This window comes from Vombatus ursinus, unplaced genomic scaffold, assembly GCF_900497805.2.
Source record: "Vombatus ursinus unplaced genomic scaffold, bare-nosed wombat genome assembly UNPS02014794.1, whole genome shotgun sequence".
Classification (NCBI taxonomy): domain Eukaryota; kingdom Metazoa; phylum Chordata; class Mammalia; order Diprotodontia; family Vombatidae; genus Vombatus; species Vombatus ursinus.
In genome coordinates this window covers 30,297,110-30,312,801 of record NW_020954572.1, presented here as the reverse complement: position 1 = coordinate 30,312,801, position 15,692 = coordinate 30,297,110, and the positions used below count along the sequence as shown (strand labels likewise).

The 15,692-nt window shown below is 37.3% G+C and overlaps 1 protein-coding gene across 1 annotated transcript in view; it reads right to left on the bottom strand.

Annotated features, from left to right (window-relative positions):
* The window catches only part of RYR3 (ryanodine receptor 3), a 579,223-nt gene that overhangs the window by 279,454 nt on the left and 284,077 nt on the right, over positions 1-15,692 (bottom strand). The window contains exons 29-32 of the mRNA XM_027869916.1: positions 14,126-14,301; positions 13,310-13,346; positions 12,119-12,282; positions 8,407-8,572 (exon numbers count right to left, since the gene is read on the bottom strand). Coding sequence (XP_027725717.1) covers positions 8,407-8,572; positions 12,119-12,282; positions 13,310-13,346; positions 14,126-14,301 — 543 coding nt within the window. The remainder of the gene's footprint in view (positions 1-8,406; positions 8,573-12,118; positions 12,283-13,309; positions 13,347-14,125; positions 14,302-15,692) is intronic.

Genomic DNA, 15,692 nt, shown 5'->3' with positions numbered 1-15,692 from the left:
GCCAAGTCTTTTGACTCCAGTTCCAATGCTCAGTTTCTTAAAGGTCAGAGTTTCTGAAATATATAATATCAATCAATAAGTAATGTGCTAGGCACTGTGCTTAGCAACAGGCATACAAAGACAAAAACATAGCCATCTCTGCCATCAAGGAAAACGTATATGTACACACAGAAGGAAATATCATGTCTACATATAAGTAGATATCAAGTATACACAAAATAGATACAAGGTAAATAAGAGGTACATAGAGGATGAACCTGAGGGAACTGGGAAAAGTCTCTTGTAGGTGGTGGTGATTGAGCTGAGATTTAAAGGCATACATGACTTCTAGGAGGTGAAGGTGAAGAAGGAGCACATTCTAGGCATGGGGGACAGCCACTGAAAAGGCATAGAGATAGGAGATGAAATATTGAGTGTCAGGACAGCAAAATAGCAAAAGGTCAGCTTGGCTAGAGAGAAGTGTTTGTGAAAAGCAGTGATATGAAATTAGTCTGGAAATGAAGGATATAGACCAGATTGTGAAGGGCTTTAAATACCAAATGGAAGAATTTAGAGCTTAACAAGTAGGGCAATGACCTGCTTAGGCCTGTGCTTTAGGAATATCAATTTGACAAATGTATAGAGGATAGACTGTAAAGGAAAGAAACTTGAGACAGAGAAATCAGATAGGAACTTATTCCAATATAGATTAAGAGCAAGGTTAAGAGGGCCTGAAAGAAGGTGCGGGGCTGGTGATTAGAAAGAAGGAAATAGAGACAAGAGATGTTGTGAAGTCAGAATCAACATGACTTGAGGACTGTCTGGACAAAGAACATTAGGGAGATTAAGGAATCAAGGATGACTCCAAGGTTTCAAATGTGAGAGAATGGAAGGATGGTGTTAGTTTTGAAGAAATAGGGAAGTGCAGAAGAGGGGTGGATTTTAAGAGAAAGCTAATGACTTCTTTTGGAGGCATGGTGAGTTTGAGACATGAACAGATTTTCTAATTCAAATTATCCAAGAGATAGCTGGTGATGTGAAATCAAAGCTCAGGACAGAGGTTATAGTGGGATATGTAGACCTGAGGAACATCTACAAAGAGATAATAACTGAGCCTATTGGAACTGATGAGATCATTAAGAAAGGGAATTACAGAGAAGAGAACCCAAGACAGAGCTTTGAAAAATATCCATAGGGAATAGGAATAGGGATTCCATTGGTATAGGGAATTCCCAGGTAAGGACATTCTCTTTACCATTGCAAGCTGCCATATTCTTGAAAACTTGTTATTTTAGGGAATATCCTGGGACACTGAAAGGTTAAGTAAGTTACCCAGGGTCACAAAGCCATATTTGTCAAAAGCCAGACTTGAACCAATTGCCTCTTGGCTTCAAGGATAGCTCTGCATCTACTACACAATGCTACACTCACAGATACAATACTTTTTTCTGGAAAAAAAGTTAAAACAGTGTTCCCTTCTGTGACTGTACTTTTTAAAAATTAAAACCAGAACCCCAGGAAAAACCCTGGAACAGCTGAACCAGAAGAAAGACGGGGTACAGCAGTCCAGTAGCCCAGGTAGCTTGAGGGATTAACTAAAAAGGCCCCTCTTACCCTGGGGGAAGGGGAGCAGTACAGAATGGGAGGCATCGTGGCCCCACCTCAGCATAGCAGCACGAGATCCTGAAACCCAGGTGGTGGAACAGGCAAACACCAACACCTGGACCCCAGTGCCTCATTGAGGGTGGGAGAACCAGTGGAAACCATCTCAGAAAACCACCAGGTGCCTCGGCATTCTACAGCAACCGGCTCTCCCAGTGTCTCAGCAAAACTAAGGGAAGCAGCGCTCCCAGGGGCCCCAAGTGGATAAACACCCTACAACATCCATCTGAAAACAGCTGAAGAAAGCAAAAGGAAGGAAAGGCCCCGGGTGAGCAGGAAATCTCCAGGAGCCACACTACCCAATCCTACCCCTAGAGTTCCAGTGTTGTTGTTTCCAGCCCAACACCAGGTAAACTGCCAGAATCCTATAGCCTCCAACTGCCAACATTGGAGGTCCCAGCACACAAAGCCATCGACCAGGCCCTGGGCTCCCAACACAAGAAGCTTGGGTCAGTGCCCTCTGCTCCCTAGCAGGAGAGCCCAATCTCTTTAAAGGCCAGGAAATAAGAAAACACCATGAGCAAAAAAGAAACGTATGATAGATTCTTATTATGGGAAGAGTAAAGATCAAGGCAGAAATTCTGAAGAGGACAAAACTGTCAACAAATCTACATCTGTAACCTCAAAAGGGAATATGAACTGGTCTGAAGCCCAAAGAGCCTTCTTAGAAGAACTCAGGAAGGATTTTAAAAGTCAAATGAGAGAAGTAGAAGAAAAATTGGAAAAAGCAATGAGAGGTATACAAGAGACAGTCAATAGCTTGGAAAAGGAAGGACAAAAATTAACTTCAGAAAACAAGTCCTTAAAAAATACAATTGGCCAACTGGAAAAAAAAAGTACACTGAAGAAAACAAGTCCCTAAAAAATACAATTGACCAAATGGAGAAGGAAGTACAAAATCTAATAGAAGAAAACAATTTGTTAAAAATTAGAATTGAGCAAATGGAAGCTAATGACTCTATGAGAGAACAAGAATCAGTCAAACAAAAACAAAAGAATGAAAAATAGATGAAAATGTGAAATATCTCATTGGTAAAACAACAGACCTGGAAAATTGATCCAGGAGAGGCAATTTAAAAATTACTGGTCTACCTGAAAATCACAATGAAAAAAAGAGCCTGGACAGTATCTTTCAGGAAATCATAAAGGAAAACTGCCCTGAGGTCCTAGAACCAGAGGGTAAAATAACCATAGAAAGAATCCACCGATCACCTCCTGAAAGAGATCCCAAATCGAAAATGCCAAGGAATATAGTGGCCAAATTCCAAAATTACCAGATCAAAGAGAAAATAGGGCAAGCAGCCAGAAAGAAACAATTTAAATATCATGGAACCACAGTCAGGATTACACAGCACCTTGCAGCTTCTATATTAAAAGACCATAGGGCGTGGAATATGATATTCTGTAAGGCAAAGGAACATTATCTTTCAGGGAAGGAGATGGATATTCAACGAAATAGGGGACTTCCATACCTTCCTGATAAAAAGACCAGAGCTCAACAGAAAATTTGATCTTCAAATACAAGACTCAAGAGAGACACAAAAAGGTAAATGGAACAGAAACTAACATGTTTATTAATAAGGACAAACTCTTTACATCCCTACAAGGGAAGATGACACTTGTACTAACTCTTGAGAACTGTATTGTTATCACACCATGTAAAAGGGGTATACATAAAGGGGGGTGGGTATAAATTGACTTTGATGTAATGATGAAAAAAATCTAATCAAGTAGGTTAAATAGATCCAAGTAAGTGAATTAATCTGATCTAACCAAGAAAATGTACTGAGAGAAAAGGAAAGGAGGAGTCAGACAAGGGTAAATTACATCACAGGAAAAGGCACAAAAACCTGTTACAGCAGAGGGAAAGAAGGGAGGGAGATGAGTATTGTTTGAACCTTATTCTCATCAAATTTGGCTTAAGAAGGGAATAACATAATCAGTTGGAGGGAAAAGGGAGGAGAAAAGGGAGGGGGCTAATAGAAGGGAAGTGGGACTGAGGGAGGTGGGTCAAAAGCAAAACATTAGTGAGGAGGGAAAAGGAGAAAAGAGAAAGAAAAGTATAAACGGGGGGGTGGGGGTAAGGATGACGAGAAAGACACAGATAGTTATCACAATTGTGAATGTGATATATGAATGTAATGAGAAATGATGAACAGGCAGACTTCAGATAAACCTGCAAAGACTCGTATGGTTTGATGCTGAGTGAAGTGAGCAGAACCAGGAGAACGTTGTACACCATAACAGCCATATTAAGTGATGACTGATTTTGATAGACTTAACCCCTCTCAGCAATACAAGGATATAATGCATCTCCAAAAGCCTCATGATGGAAAACGCTATCCACATCCAAAGAAAGAACTATGGAGCTTGAATGCAGGTCAAAGCATACTATTTGCTATTTTTTTCCTTCTGTTGTATTCTGATTCCTCTTTCTGGTGTTTCCTCCTATTAATTCAAATTCTTACTTACAACATCACTAATGTGAAAATATGTTTAATATGAATATATATGTATAGCCTATATTAGATTGTGCACCATCTTGGGGAGGGAGGTAGGGAGTGAGGGGGAGAAAAATTTAAAACTCAAAAGCTTATGGAAGTGATTGTTGATAAATCAAAATAAATTAATAAAAAAAAGAAAAAAGAGAAAAAAAGGAAAAAATAAATAAAACCCAGTCACTTAAAAAAATAAAATTAAAACTAGATTCCTTGTTTTAAAATGATTAGAAGAACCTCTGTCTAATCAAACTGGCAAGACTCCTATTTCCCTGGAGAGGCAAGGTACATAGGAGTATCAAAGAAGTCTGGCTGAGTTGAAGGATCTGCCTTGGCAAGATATTTGGTGGGTACAATATTGGAAAATCCATGCCTATAATAATTATTATTTTTTAAGCTTGTAGGCACATTAGTGACAAGAAAAGGCACTATAGAGGGAAATGGTGGTAGGCTTCTTCTATTGCCACATATATTCCAGGTCTTAACTGTCAAACTATTTTGTCATCCTCCCTCAGTCCTGACACCAAGAAACTGACAACCCACAGCTTTTTTCAGAGAACAGAGATGTTAATATGGTCCATGTTAAAAATCTGTGGCTCTGTCAGTTCACTTAATTCTTAGATGCCCTTAAAAACTATGTTAGTTAAGTTGGCAAATTAGGAAGCCTATGCCAGCTTCTTTTAGTTCTGCCTACTTTTATTTTGTTATTCTACTTCTCAAAAAACTTTCAATGGTTCTTCACTTTTAATCAGATAAAATCTAAACTTCTTACTCTGGCATTCAATGTCCTGTAAAACCTTAATCTCATGTTTTTCCAACTTAGTCTGCTACTATTTTCAATGTAAAACCTCCACTCTAGCCAAACAGATCCAACTCATGGTTTACCAAAATAGCTTATATTTTCCAGGAACACCAAATAATTAATTCAAAAAATACATATTAGGTACTTTATGTCAAGAGATTTGGGGGGGAACACAAACTAAACAAGATAAGTATCTAGACACGAAGAAGCATAATATGATTTATGAGATATGTAAACAACATAAAAAGAATTAAGTTCTTTAAGGAAGCTATGAAGTAGACAAGAGGAAGGTATCACTTTATGGCTAAGGAGAACAGGAAAAGATACAATGAAAGACATAGCATTTGATCTGCATCTTAAAGGATGGAGAGAATTTCAACAGTCAAAGTCGGGTATGGGGAAAAAGGAATGTCATTTCATTCAAAAGAAACAGTATAAACAAAAGGAAATAGCAGGAGATATGTCTGGAAAGTTCATGGTTAGGTAGTGGAGAACGTTGGAAAACTATAATATTTAGAATTTAGTCTGTAGGCAATGTGAGGCCAGTGCTTACAAAAAGAACTGTTTCTGTTTACAAAAATGATAGTATTAGTCTGGCAATGATATATACGAGAGGCTTGAGTAGGAAGGTGTTAAATGTGGGAAGAGGCCTTTGAAATAATATAGGCAAGAGGTAATGAGGATTTCAACTAGGTGATAGCCATAGGAATAGAGAAGGGAGAATAGTTAGAGAAATATTCTAGGTAAAACATCAACTGAACTTAGCAAATGACTAGATGAGGGGGACAAGGTAGAGACATGAGTCAAAGAAAATGCTATCAATTGGGGTGCAGTCAAGATGATGGAATGAGAGTTGGCATTTCTGCCTAGCTCTCCCAACAGGCCAACATACCCTAATGTCACCATAGAAAATATGCCAAAACAAATTCTAATTGGGAAAGCCAAGAATAAGATACAGTTAGTTATTTTTCAAGCTTAGGAAGTTAGAGGGAAAGGCTTGTGGACACTAGGGTAGGGGCTAGCCAGGAGTACAGTGCAGCAGCCATAGCATCACCTTGGCAGATGGAAGCAGCGAGAGCAGCAGTGAGGAGCCCAGTGCCCTAGGACAGTAAGAGGACTGAACACTTGGTCAGAAAGACATCCCAGGGACCCCTGCACTAGCACTGGGAACAGGAATGGATGCTATCGGGCAGCTCTGTCACCTATTACTCAGTTCTGGGTCTTAGTTCCAAATTAGAGAGGAGGGATCCTACTTGTATAAGGAGCAAGGAACAAGTTTCAGAAACATAGCTATGTGGTTCTAAGCTCAAAAACACGAGTAGGGACTCTGTTCTCACCTATAGTCCCACATACAAGCCTGCAGTGGAATAGAACAGTGCAGGATACCAAAACCAAGGGGGAAGCTAGCAGTTCAGTAGCTCTGTACCTTCAGAAGCTCCCAGCAAGCTAACTGTGACTGAGTTCAGCAAAAGTCTACAGAAACTCAGTAACATACAATCCAACAGACTCAAACCAAGTCAAGGATTTGCAGAGCACAAACCAGGAGAGCAGTGAGCAGACCTCTTCCTGGACCACGTCACTTTGGAGGCACTAAAATCCTACAGGTCCCCCAGCTGACCTGAGATAGCAGCAGAAGGACATAAAAGACAGAAGATTAGGTCACACATCTCCATTCCATTCCCCTTCCCCAGAGGTAAGCAGAACTCAACACAACATAAAGTCCAAAGTCAGTAAGTTGGCTGGAAAAATGAACAAACAACAAATAAGAACCTGATCATAAAAAGCTACAATGGTGACAGGAAAGCTTAAAAACATCTTCAAGCAAAACCCCAAAGAAAAATACAGATTGGACAAAGCCGAACAAAAATTCCCCCAAAATGTTGTAGCTTTAATCTAGGTAACTAGAAGGATAATAGTATATTAACAGACAATGGTTTTATTCCTAGTCTCCTCCCATAAAGGTCTACTTATCCTTCAATACTCATTTCAAATCATACTTTCTGTATATGTCTTTTTCTCTCCAACTAAATGACACATTTCTTAAAGGAAAAACCTCTGTCTTAGATTTTTTTTGGGAGTATGCTGTATTATGTTTATTATGGTGTTGTGTACACAGTAGGTGTTCAATAAATATATTCACTGATTGTTTATATTGGTCATTAGGATTAATGACTGGAAACCTCTATGTTTAGCCACTAGAGGACAATGTATTTACAACTACAAACAAGGTTTTCATTGCCTGTCGATTCATGTGTAATTTATTCCCCCTTTCATTAAACTAACACTGTATAGTGACCTAAATTAATCAATCAAACCAATAGCTAGTAAATAGAGTTTTCTTCTTTTCTTTTTTTTTTGACCCTCCTTTTCCAGAAAGAAAAACAGAGTAGGCAAAGCATAAGGAATAGCATAAGGAAAATTGGATTGGGAAGCAGGAAACCCAAATTCTAGTATGGCTTAGAAAATAAGTAATTATACCAACACTGACAAGTCACTTTCCCTCTCTGGGCTTCAGTTTTCTTTTCTGTAAAATGAGGGTTTTATTTCTTCTAGATTCAGTATTACAGGATTCTATGTTGAAATTTCTGGCCCAAAGAAAGATTTCTTGATTTAAAATAAAATTTGTAATAAACTTCATAATCAATATCATTAACTATCGATTTGAACTACTAAGGAGGTTAATGAATACATCTTTCTGTTTTATGAAAGGGGAAACTGAGGCAAGAGAACAGTCAATATAAGGCCACTCCCTTAGAAAGAGAACCATGGTATAATTTTAGTTTCAAAAGTTTATCATAGTTCATCCATATGTCTAGACCTCTTAGGATGTTTGTTTCTCTATTTCTTTCTCTACACATTGCAAATTCCTCTACTGATACCTATAAAATGTGCAACTTCACTGACTGAATGAAATTGAGAAATAGTCAGCAGACCCCTAATGGGGTCTGTCACCCATCAGTCCCAAGATTAAGTTCCTAACAGAGGTAAAGATGACTTTGGTTAAAGATATCATAGTATGGCTCAGTCCCAGTCTGCTTCCTTTTGTTTAACCGGTCTGCAGGCCACTTAACTGTTCACTTACTTTTAAAAACTATACTTACTGAAAACAGAATAGAATCATTTTAGCATAGAAATCAGATGATATGAGAAAAATAAAGACAACAGATTTAAATAGAAATGGAAAATAAGCTTATGGTAGTATACTGTATCACTTCAACTTCATCATCCTCCCGAAGTATATCTACATCCTAACAAAAACATTATTACCTAGGCTCTCCAAGGTATAAGACATATACAGAGGTGATGATGCTCTAGAAGCTTTTATCCTAGTGCCTTAAAGAAGCTACTGCACCTAAAACTATTTTCAATCATATAAGAGAGACAGGAAATTAGAACATAGATGCTTCACAAAGCATATGTGCACTGCCACCACTCCCTATCACTTTGTTCAACTGCTGTAGATACCTGGTAGCAGGTGTCCAGTTCTTTCCCATTGGCTGAGAAGGATATCATGCCTGTGGCCAAGTCAATGAGGCAGCCAATTTCTAGGTCCACATTACTTCGACTTGATCTCTGGGAACTGGCAATTACATCTCCACCCCAAACCATGTAGCAATTGCTGCGTTTCACACTAGGAACCAAAATTTAAAAGAAAAAAAAAAGAGGATTAAAAGCTACTAAGTCTAGCCTCTGGGAGCTAATAATCAAACCTGAATAATGATAATGCCTTAGGTAACATTAATTTAGGTGTGTTTCCAAAATTGATCAACTTGAATGAATTTCCCTAAATAAAACCATACTTTGCCACATTTCACCAAACATAAATCATTACTCTCTACAGACAAGTGGAAATTTGCAAGTTGGCTCACCAACCATTATATGAAGAGACCATTTTTAGATGTTAAATTTATCATCACAAGAAGGCCATGAGACAGGATAGACTCACACTTTACAAGTGAAAAAAAGTGAAGCACCAATGTTATAGACATGCTTAGAGTTACACTTTAAGAACAAGAGTCTAGGCTCACAATCTAGCATTCAGGCCAATAAATCAGGGAACAACTTAGTAATCTTGCCCACATTTTCTAAGATTTATCCTTACTAAGCAAAACTACAGCACACAGAATTTGTCCTTGGAGATTCTCCCAATTCTTTTGTTGGTATTCCCTCTCTCCATAATGCTCTGAGCTAGTGTCATACTACAAAGTGTAAACAGTGTGATGTTATTCCTTTCAGGGATATTTAGATTTTAATAAGAAACTCTTGAAGACCAAAAGTCTTTTAGTATCCAAAGGATTAAATCTACAATGAGAGAATTTCAGGGCCTAAAGATTGTTGTGACAAGTTTTTAAAGGCTGTAGCACTGGAAAAGCTTCAAGCATGGACCTGGCAACAGACTACATCTGCTATTTGTGGACTAGCCTCATTTTGTGTGGGGAGGACTATTACCAGTAAGAAAAACAAGTTCACCTTGAAGCAGTATTATTCTGATGGCTGAAGGTCCATTATATGTAGGTGGCTCCAGACCAGACCATGTTTCTTCACTCTAGCCAACTTTAGTTTTGCCACCAGACATTATTGCTACATCCTCCAAAAGTGAACTCTTAACCTAGGTTGTTCTAGTCTAATTGTTAAGGGCCAATTATATCTAGCCAGCCTCAGACTCAACCATGCATCTGTAACCTACCACCTCCTATCCTGTTACTACACCCAAAATTCTACTGCCAGGGTCTGATTTCCAGGTTTTGTTTGGGGAATTATAAACATATCAACAAATTGCTCTGGAAGGAGTATGTCAATTGATTGTCCTATTCTTCCATTCAGAGGACTGTCAGTGAGTCCATTGGAGCACATCAGTTTTGATGAGAGGTTTTGGGAAACAGACTCATACAGAATTTGCAATCTTACCACAACTTTATGGTCTTTTTTATGAAACCTGTTGTCCAGTTACTCCTACTTGTAAAGTTAATTTATTTATTGAACCAAAGTGTAAGACATTACATATGTGCTCATTTAATCTTTTAAATTAGGTAAAATATTCTAGCCTATTAAGATGCTTTTGGATCCTGATTCTGTCATGTAGTATGTTGACTATCCCACTGAGCTTTGTCAGGTACAAATTTTATACAAGCATGCCATGATATCCACAGTCTTGATAAAGGTTGTCATACAGAAAGGGACTAAGAATAGATCCCTGTATCAACTCCTAAGCTGACACTGAACAATTAAAGATTATACTTTTGGTGTGGCCATTCATCCAGTTCCCAAATCTACTTAATTGTGCTATCATCTAGTCCAGAGATTCCTAAACTTATTTTACCACCTACCACCCCCTTTAAAAAAAATTATTCAATGTCCCTCCCCCACGCTCCCTGGAAAGCTATTTTCTTTAACTCTTTTACTTTTTAAAAAAAATTATGTCATTTAAAAAAAAATACATATATATATATTTTAAAATGACACATCTTAAATTTAATAATTTACTGTAAACTTGTCGGGTTTTTTTTTTCCTGCATTGAAACTCTGATGATGCAATATTGCATCATGTAACCATATAGTATTGTATAGTAAACAAGTCATTACACGCACATATTTCTGCCAATGCTTGCTGAACTTCTTGACACTGCATGACATGCTCACCTGCCAACACTTGCTTGTTGAGACCTTTCAGCGGACTTGCCTACCGATCAGTTACAACTTGCATTTTGTGTTTATTTGGAAAATAATGTAACCACTACAACTTTAATTCTGTTACACAACAGATGAAACATGTATGAATGGTTTTTCAAAATTTTCTTATCTTCTCTTCTTTCCTTATGCTTCCACTGCCCACTTCTTTTTAGCCAATGCCCCCCAATTGCACCTGAGGCTACTACCACCCACCCTCCCCCGGCCCCGATCATTCTGGCATCCCCCAGGGGGTGGTGTTGCCCACTTTTGAACCTATGCCCATATCTCTCCATCTTGCCTATAGAAACAACATAAGACCATCAAAAGCTTTTCTAAAATCTTGGTTAATCTGTATCTATAGGATCTCCTGATCCACCCACCTACTTGGTCTATCAGAAAAGAAAATTCTATCAGTTCAGGTTCAGGTGCTTAAGTTGTAGCTAAAGATGCTACCTACAACTCAAGTTTGCTCCTTATTGGAGGAAAAGATGACTAGCAACAGCAGTTATACATGCCTGACTGACTAAAAGGTATAGAACTTGACAGAGTTGCTTGGATAGTGCAAATTTGCTGTGATAGTGAAATCTGCCTATTCAGCAGTCCCACAAGTCTCCTGGGAGTATAATGTTACTGGCAAAATGTGTTAATATTTCATGTTTTAAGTATTTGTCAAAATACATTTATGAACCTTTTGTGTTCTAAGCATTTCTTTGGTGGTGGAGGGAAAAATGGCCTTTCTATACCTGAAAAATAAATGGGTAAGGAACTAATAAGATACTAAAGCACTAAGGTAAGAAAGTACTAAGAATCATCATTTTTAGGCCATCCATAAATGTTAACTAGTACTGTAAATATGAGATCCTTGTTCGATGTGCAATGAATTGCCATACTACTAGAAGCATATCACCATACCAATATTTACATCCTTATTATAAATAAAAACAAGATATAAAAAGGTTGCTGCTAAATGAAAGGATGGTTTTTAGGTTTTTCTTAATGAGACAGAGGAAGAATCTGGTACAGCTGGTTTCATCATATCTCCAAATGCAAGAAGAATATAATTTCAGGGGATATTTGGTAATTTTGTTTTGCTGTTTTCTTTATTTGCATAAGCAAAAAACCTCACATGAATACAGCATACATTATGTAACAAAAGCTGTTGGAGAAGACAAAAGGGTAGAAAAAGTACTTGATAAAATCCTCCAATGCCATACAAAATATGATTAACTACTCAAAGACTTCAATGTAAAGGTGAATGTAAAAGAAGACAGAAAAAACATGTTGGAAATTTGTTTCAGGATTAAGACACTTAAGAGGCTAAAAATTTAAAAACTATACAGAAGTTTCACTTTGATATAACTGCTCTCAATATCACGTCCAATACGGGTGGGGGTGATTCAGTGAAAGATAGGAGCAAATAAGTTTCTGGGAATGAGTTACACAAGGGGAAAGGATCTGTGAAGAAGCTTGTGATGGACACTTGACTTTTAAGGGGAACCCCATTTACCTTTCATGGACTCGGCCTCTTTCGTCTCCCAGAGTCACGGTCACTGTGCAGTTTTTATTCAAGTCAAACTTCTCACTATACAAATGGTAGTCTGGTGTCACCCACCCGACCCAAGTGTAGCAAGGGTCCTGGCCAGCAAATATGCGCACAGAATAATAGCACTGCTGTAGAGAAAATATGATGGGTTAATGAAAAAAGCTAAAGCACTGCCATACAAATTCTAAAGCACCAATGTTGATTGAAAACAAGAGCAATAAGATGGTAAAGCATTTGGAGCTTTGTCTGTAGATTTTTACTAGGTGGTGATTCTCTCTCAGTGGCCACACTGGGTTCCCAAGAAGCACTAGGTGACTATATATGTGAAATAAGAGTTGATCGGAGAGTAAGGCTTCCTAGTTGTTAACTTCCTGTCCATCCCTTAACAGCTCGTGAAAGTACCAATATCCCCTCCCTTTTGCTATAAAATAATAAAGACAGACTAAAGACCAGGAACAGTCATTCAGAATGGTGTTATATACACAGAAGAGACTAGTGACAAAGCACATTATTGTAAAATGCTGAAAAGAATTTTAACATTCACAATGGCTGAAAGGTTTAATAACTGATATAGCTTTTACTCTGGTGTGCTAGGTTAACCGTAAAGTTATTGAAGAGAAAAAAGCAAACCACCTAGTCAAACATCAATATTTGCTTTATATGTATGTTCTATCAGTAGTCATTAAACTTTACTGAAGTTAGGCTCCTCTCTGCACAATGGATTCCAATGTAACTTTGGGGAATCTATATTCCTGCAATGCAGGGAGGTGAGTATTCAATTCCTTTCAAGGGATTTTTTTAAACCACTAATAAATACCTATGATAGAGAGTAAGGAATTAAGAGGTATTACTTTCCTTTTTTATAACATATAATTATAATAAAATTATTACATATGATGCAATTATTAATTTTTATATATATTGAGTATTTTACATGTGCTGAAGCAACCCTTTTTCTTTGGACTGGCTTCTCACTGCTTCTCCCCACTTAATCACTTTCATTATCTTCCTGGTTTGGGGAGGGGGAGGGTTATGAGTAACTAATACATAAAAGAACAATCAGAAGGGTTACATGAAATCCTAATATACTCAAAAAGGTAATATTGAGATAAATAATCAAATAATGTAAACCTTAACCGAGCAAATATTACTTACCGTTGTTGTATGAGCAACTATTTCTTGTATCTGTTTCCTGGGGGATAGAAGGGAGAGAAAAGAAATAATCATGTTTTAGTTATTCACCAGTTTAGAGAATCTAGTTGATTTAACAGCCAGTTGACATTTCTTTAATATTTTGTTAAAATTTATAAAACTGGAATATGAGTCTTGACAATGCTAGCTGGTCCTTGGACTTTGCTCTAAACATGTCACTGCCCACCCTCCCTCTCTTAACCACCTATGGCTTCATAATATCTAGTATATAATGAGTTTTTATAGGAAAATAAATCAATTAGAGGCAGTTCTATAAGATAAATATATGCATGGTCACTATTAAAAATGTGGACCAGGTTGGGGCAGTATTTCCAATACATCAAACCAAAGTCAAGCTTAGGTTAATATTGATATTCTCTGTCCATGTGTATCTGTGCTAGGAATTGTTTCTTAGTTTAACTAAAAAACTTTGTCTCTGCTGCCCTCTATGAGTTTATAGTATCACAAATGGTCAAAAGAGATGAGAAATTTAGTTGATATTTTTCTCTAAACAAAAGGGAAATGGTATGTTAGAGGTCTAGGAAATAAGTGAGGTTAAGAATAAGTAGAAATCTCACCACTAGAGTTATATGCTTATATAGTTTTAGATTGATCATTTTAATTAGACACCTAAAAAAAGTCTCTCAAACTTCACAAACACATGCATGCATTTCTCTCCCTCCATTTCAACATACATCCATACACATAAATGCACACATGTGCATGCATACACATTTCTCTTTTCATAGCTGTTAGAGTGAAGCAAAGGCTGCATCTTACCTTTTCTGAAAAATGTCACTTTCCAAACCAGTACTGTGGTGGAAGGAGGAATAGCATTCCACAGGCATGCTCAGGCGACAGTAGATCATTTCAGCACTGCTATTCTGTGTGCCAAATGTCTTGTGGGTGACCTTAAGGCAGGGTGGGGTATCCATTGTCCCATCAATTCTTATGACCTGAAAACACAAACTTTACAATGTAGCATTTGGGGGTCCTAGGCCTTATTTTTTCTCTCTATTACTCATTTTGAATTTCTCTTGCTTACTTATAACTAAGAAATGATGATTCTCCAAATGCAATCACTAAAGTCACTGTGACTTTTCACTATTTTATGAGTTTGTCTGATGCAAAGTTTATTTTCTGCAGATCCAAGTAGGAAGGAGTAAAGTCTCCAAACTAGAAGCACTCCAAATTATTCTACCTAAAAGACTGACTGACATGGGCCTAAATTGGAGCAAGAAGACAGGAAATTTTTTATTTTTCATGTCTCTTTCCTTTGGTTTCTTATAGAGATGAACAGAGAGCTTCAGAAATCTTTTGTACCCAGCTACTTATGTATGCACCTCAAATGCAATTTCATATTTATGCCATCAAAGTCAAAACTATGGATCAGTGGCTTACAAAAGATTCATCAAAAGAGCAGACATTTCATGGAACAAGCAAGGGAGAAAAAAACAACTAAATTGCATCCTAGGAAGACAGGAGAATTAGGCTGTGTTTAGTAATACTTATTTTATTTTAAATCTTGGTATTTTTACCTTCTCTACACTTAAATAATGATCAGTGAAAAGCTCACAGAAGAGAGTCCTAATGAAGACAATGATACAGGATTAGGAGGTTAAGAAACTGGTTAAGAAATAATGTGCTCAAAATTAAAGAAAAAGAAAAAATGGTAGAATTTATAATGAACAAGAAACTAGAACACTTAGAATCAATATCATAGTAGAACTGCCTTGGTTCCCTTCATAGCACAAAATTGTAGCCAACTTGGGCTAGATGATTACAATTTAAGGGTATAGTTAGATTGGGCAGTTAGATTGAATTTCCCTCATTTTAATTTAAATCAGCAAACATTCACTGAAAAGCCTACTCTGTGCAGGGTTCCATTTTTATTACTAAGCTGGAAGTTTTGCAAGTTCTGGAAGTTGTATATTTTTGAAATAAGGGAAGCTGTAAAGACATATGTCATCTCTTAATCCACAAGCCTAGAAAGACTTCCACAGTGTCATGGTGTGACAGAAATCAAGTTAGGTCTGAGAGCTTGGGTTTTAAGCACATAAGGACTAAAACCACAGAATTACAACACTTAGTCCTTGTGTTCCTATAAGTGATTAATGTTGTTGATTATTGCATACAACCTCACCATGATAGAGCAGACTTAGAAGGGACAGTTTTATAGTTATGAGGAATCTGTTTACAAGATATTGCAGTTGTCAACTAAAAACAACCACCGAGTCATTAAGATATAGCTTTATAGACCTACACAGAATGCTTATAATTGTTACAAAGAGTCAAAAAGGAAAACAAGAAGGAGCTAAGGTAATGTTACATGGCTTTATGCAAGAGG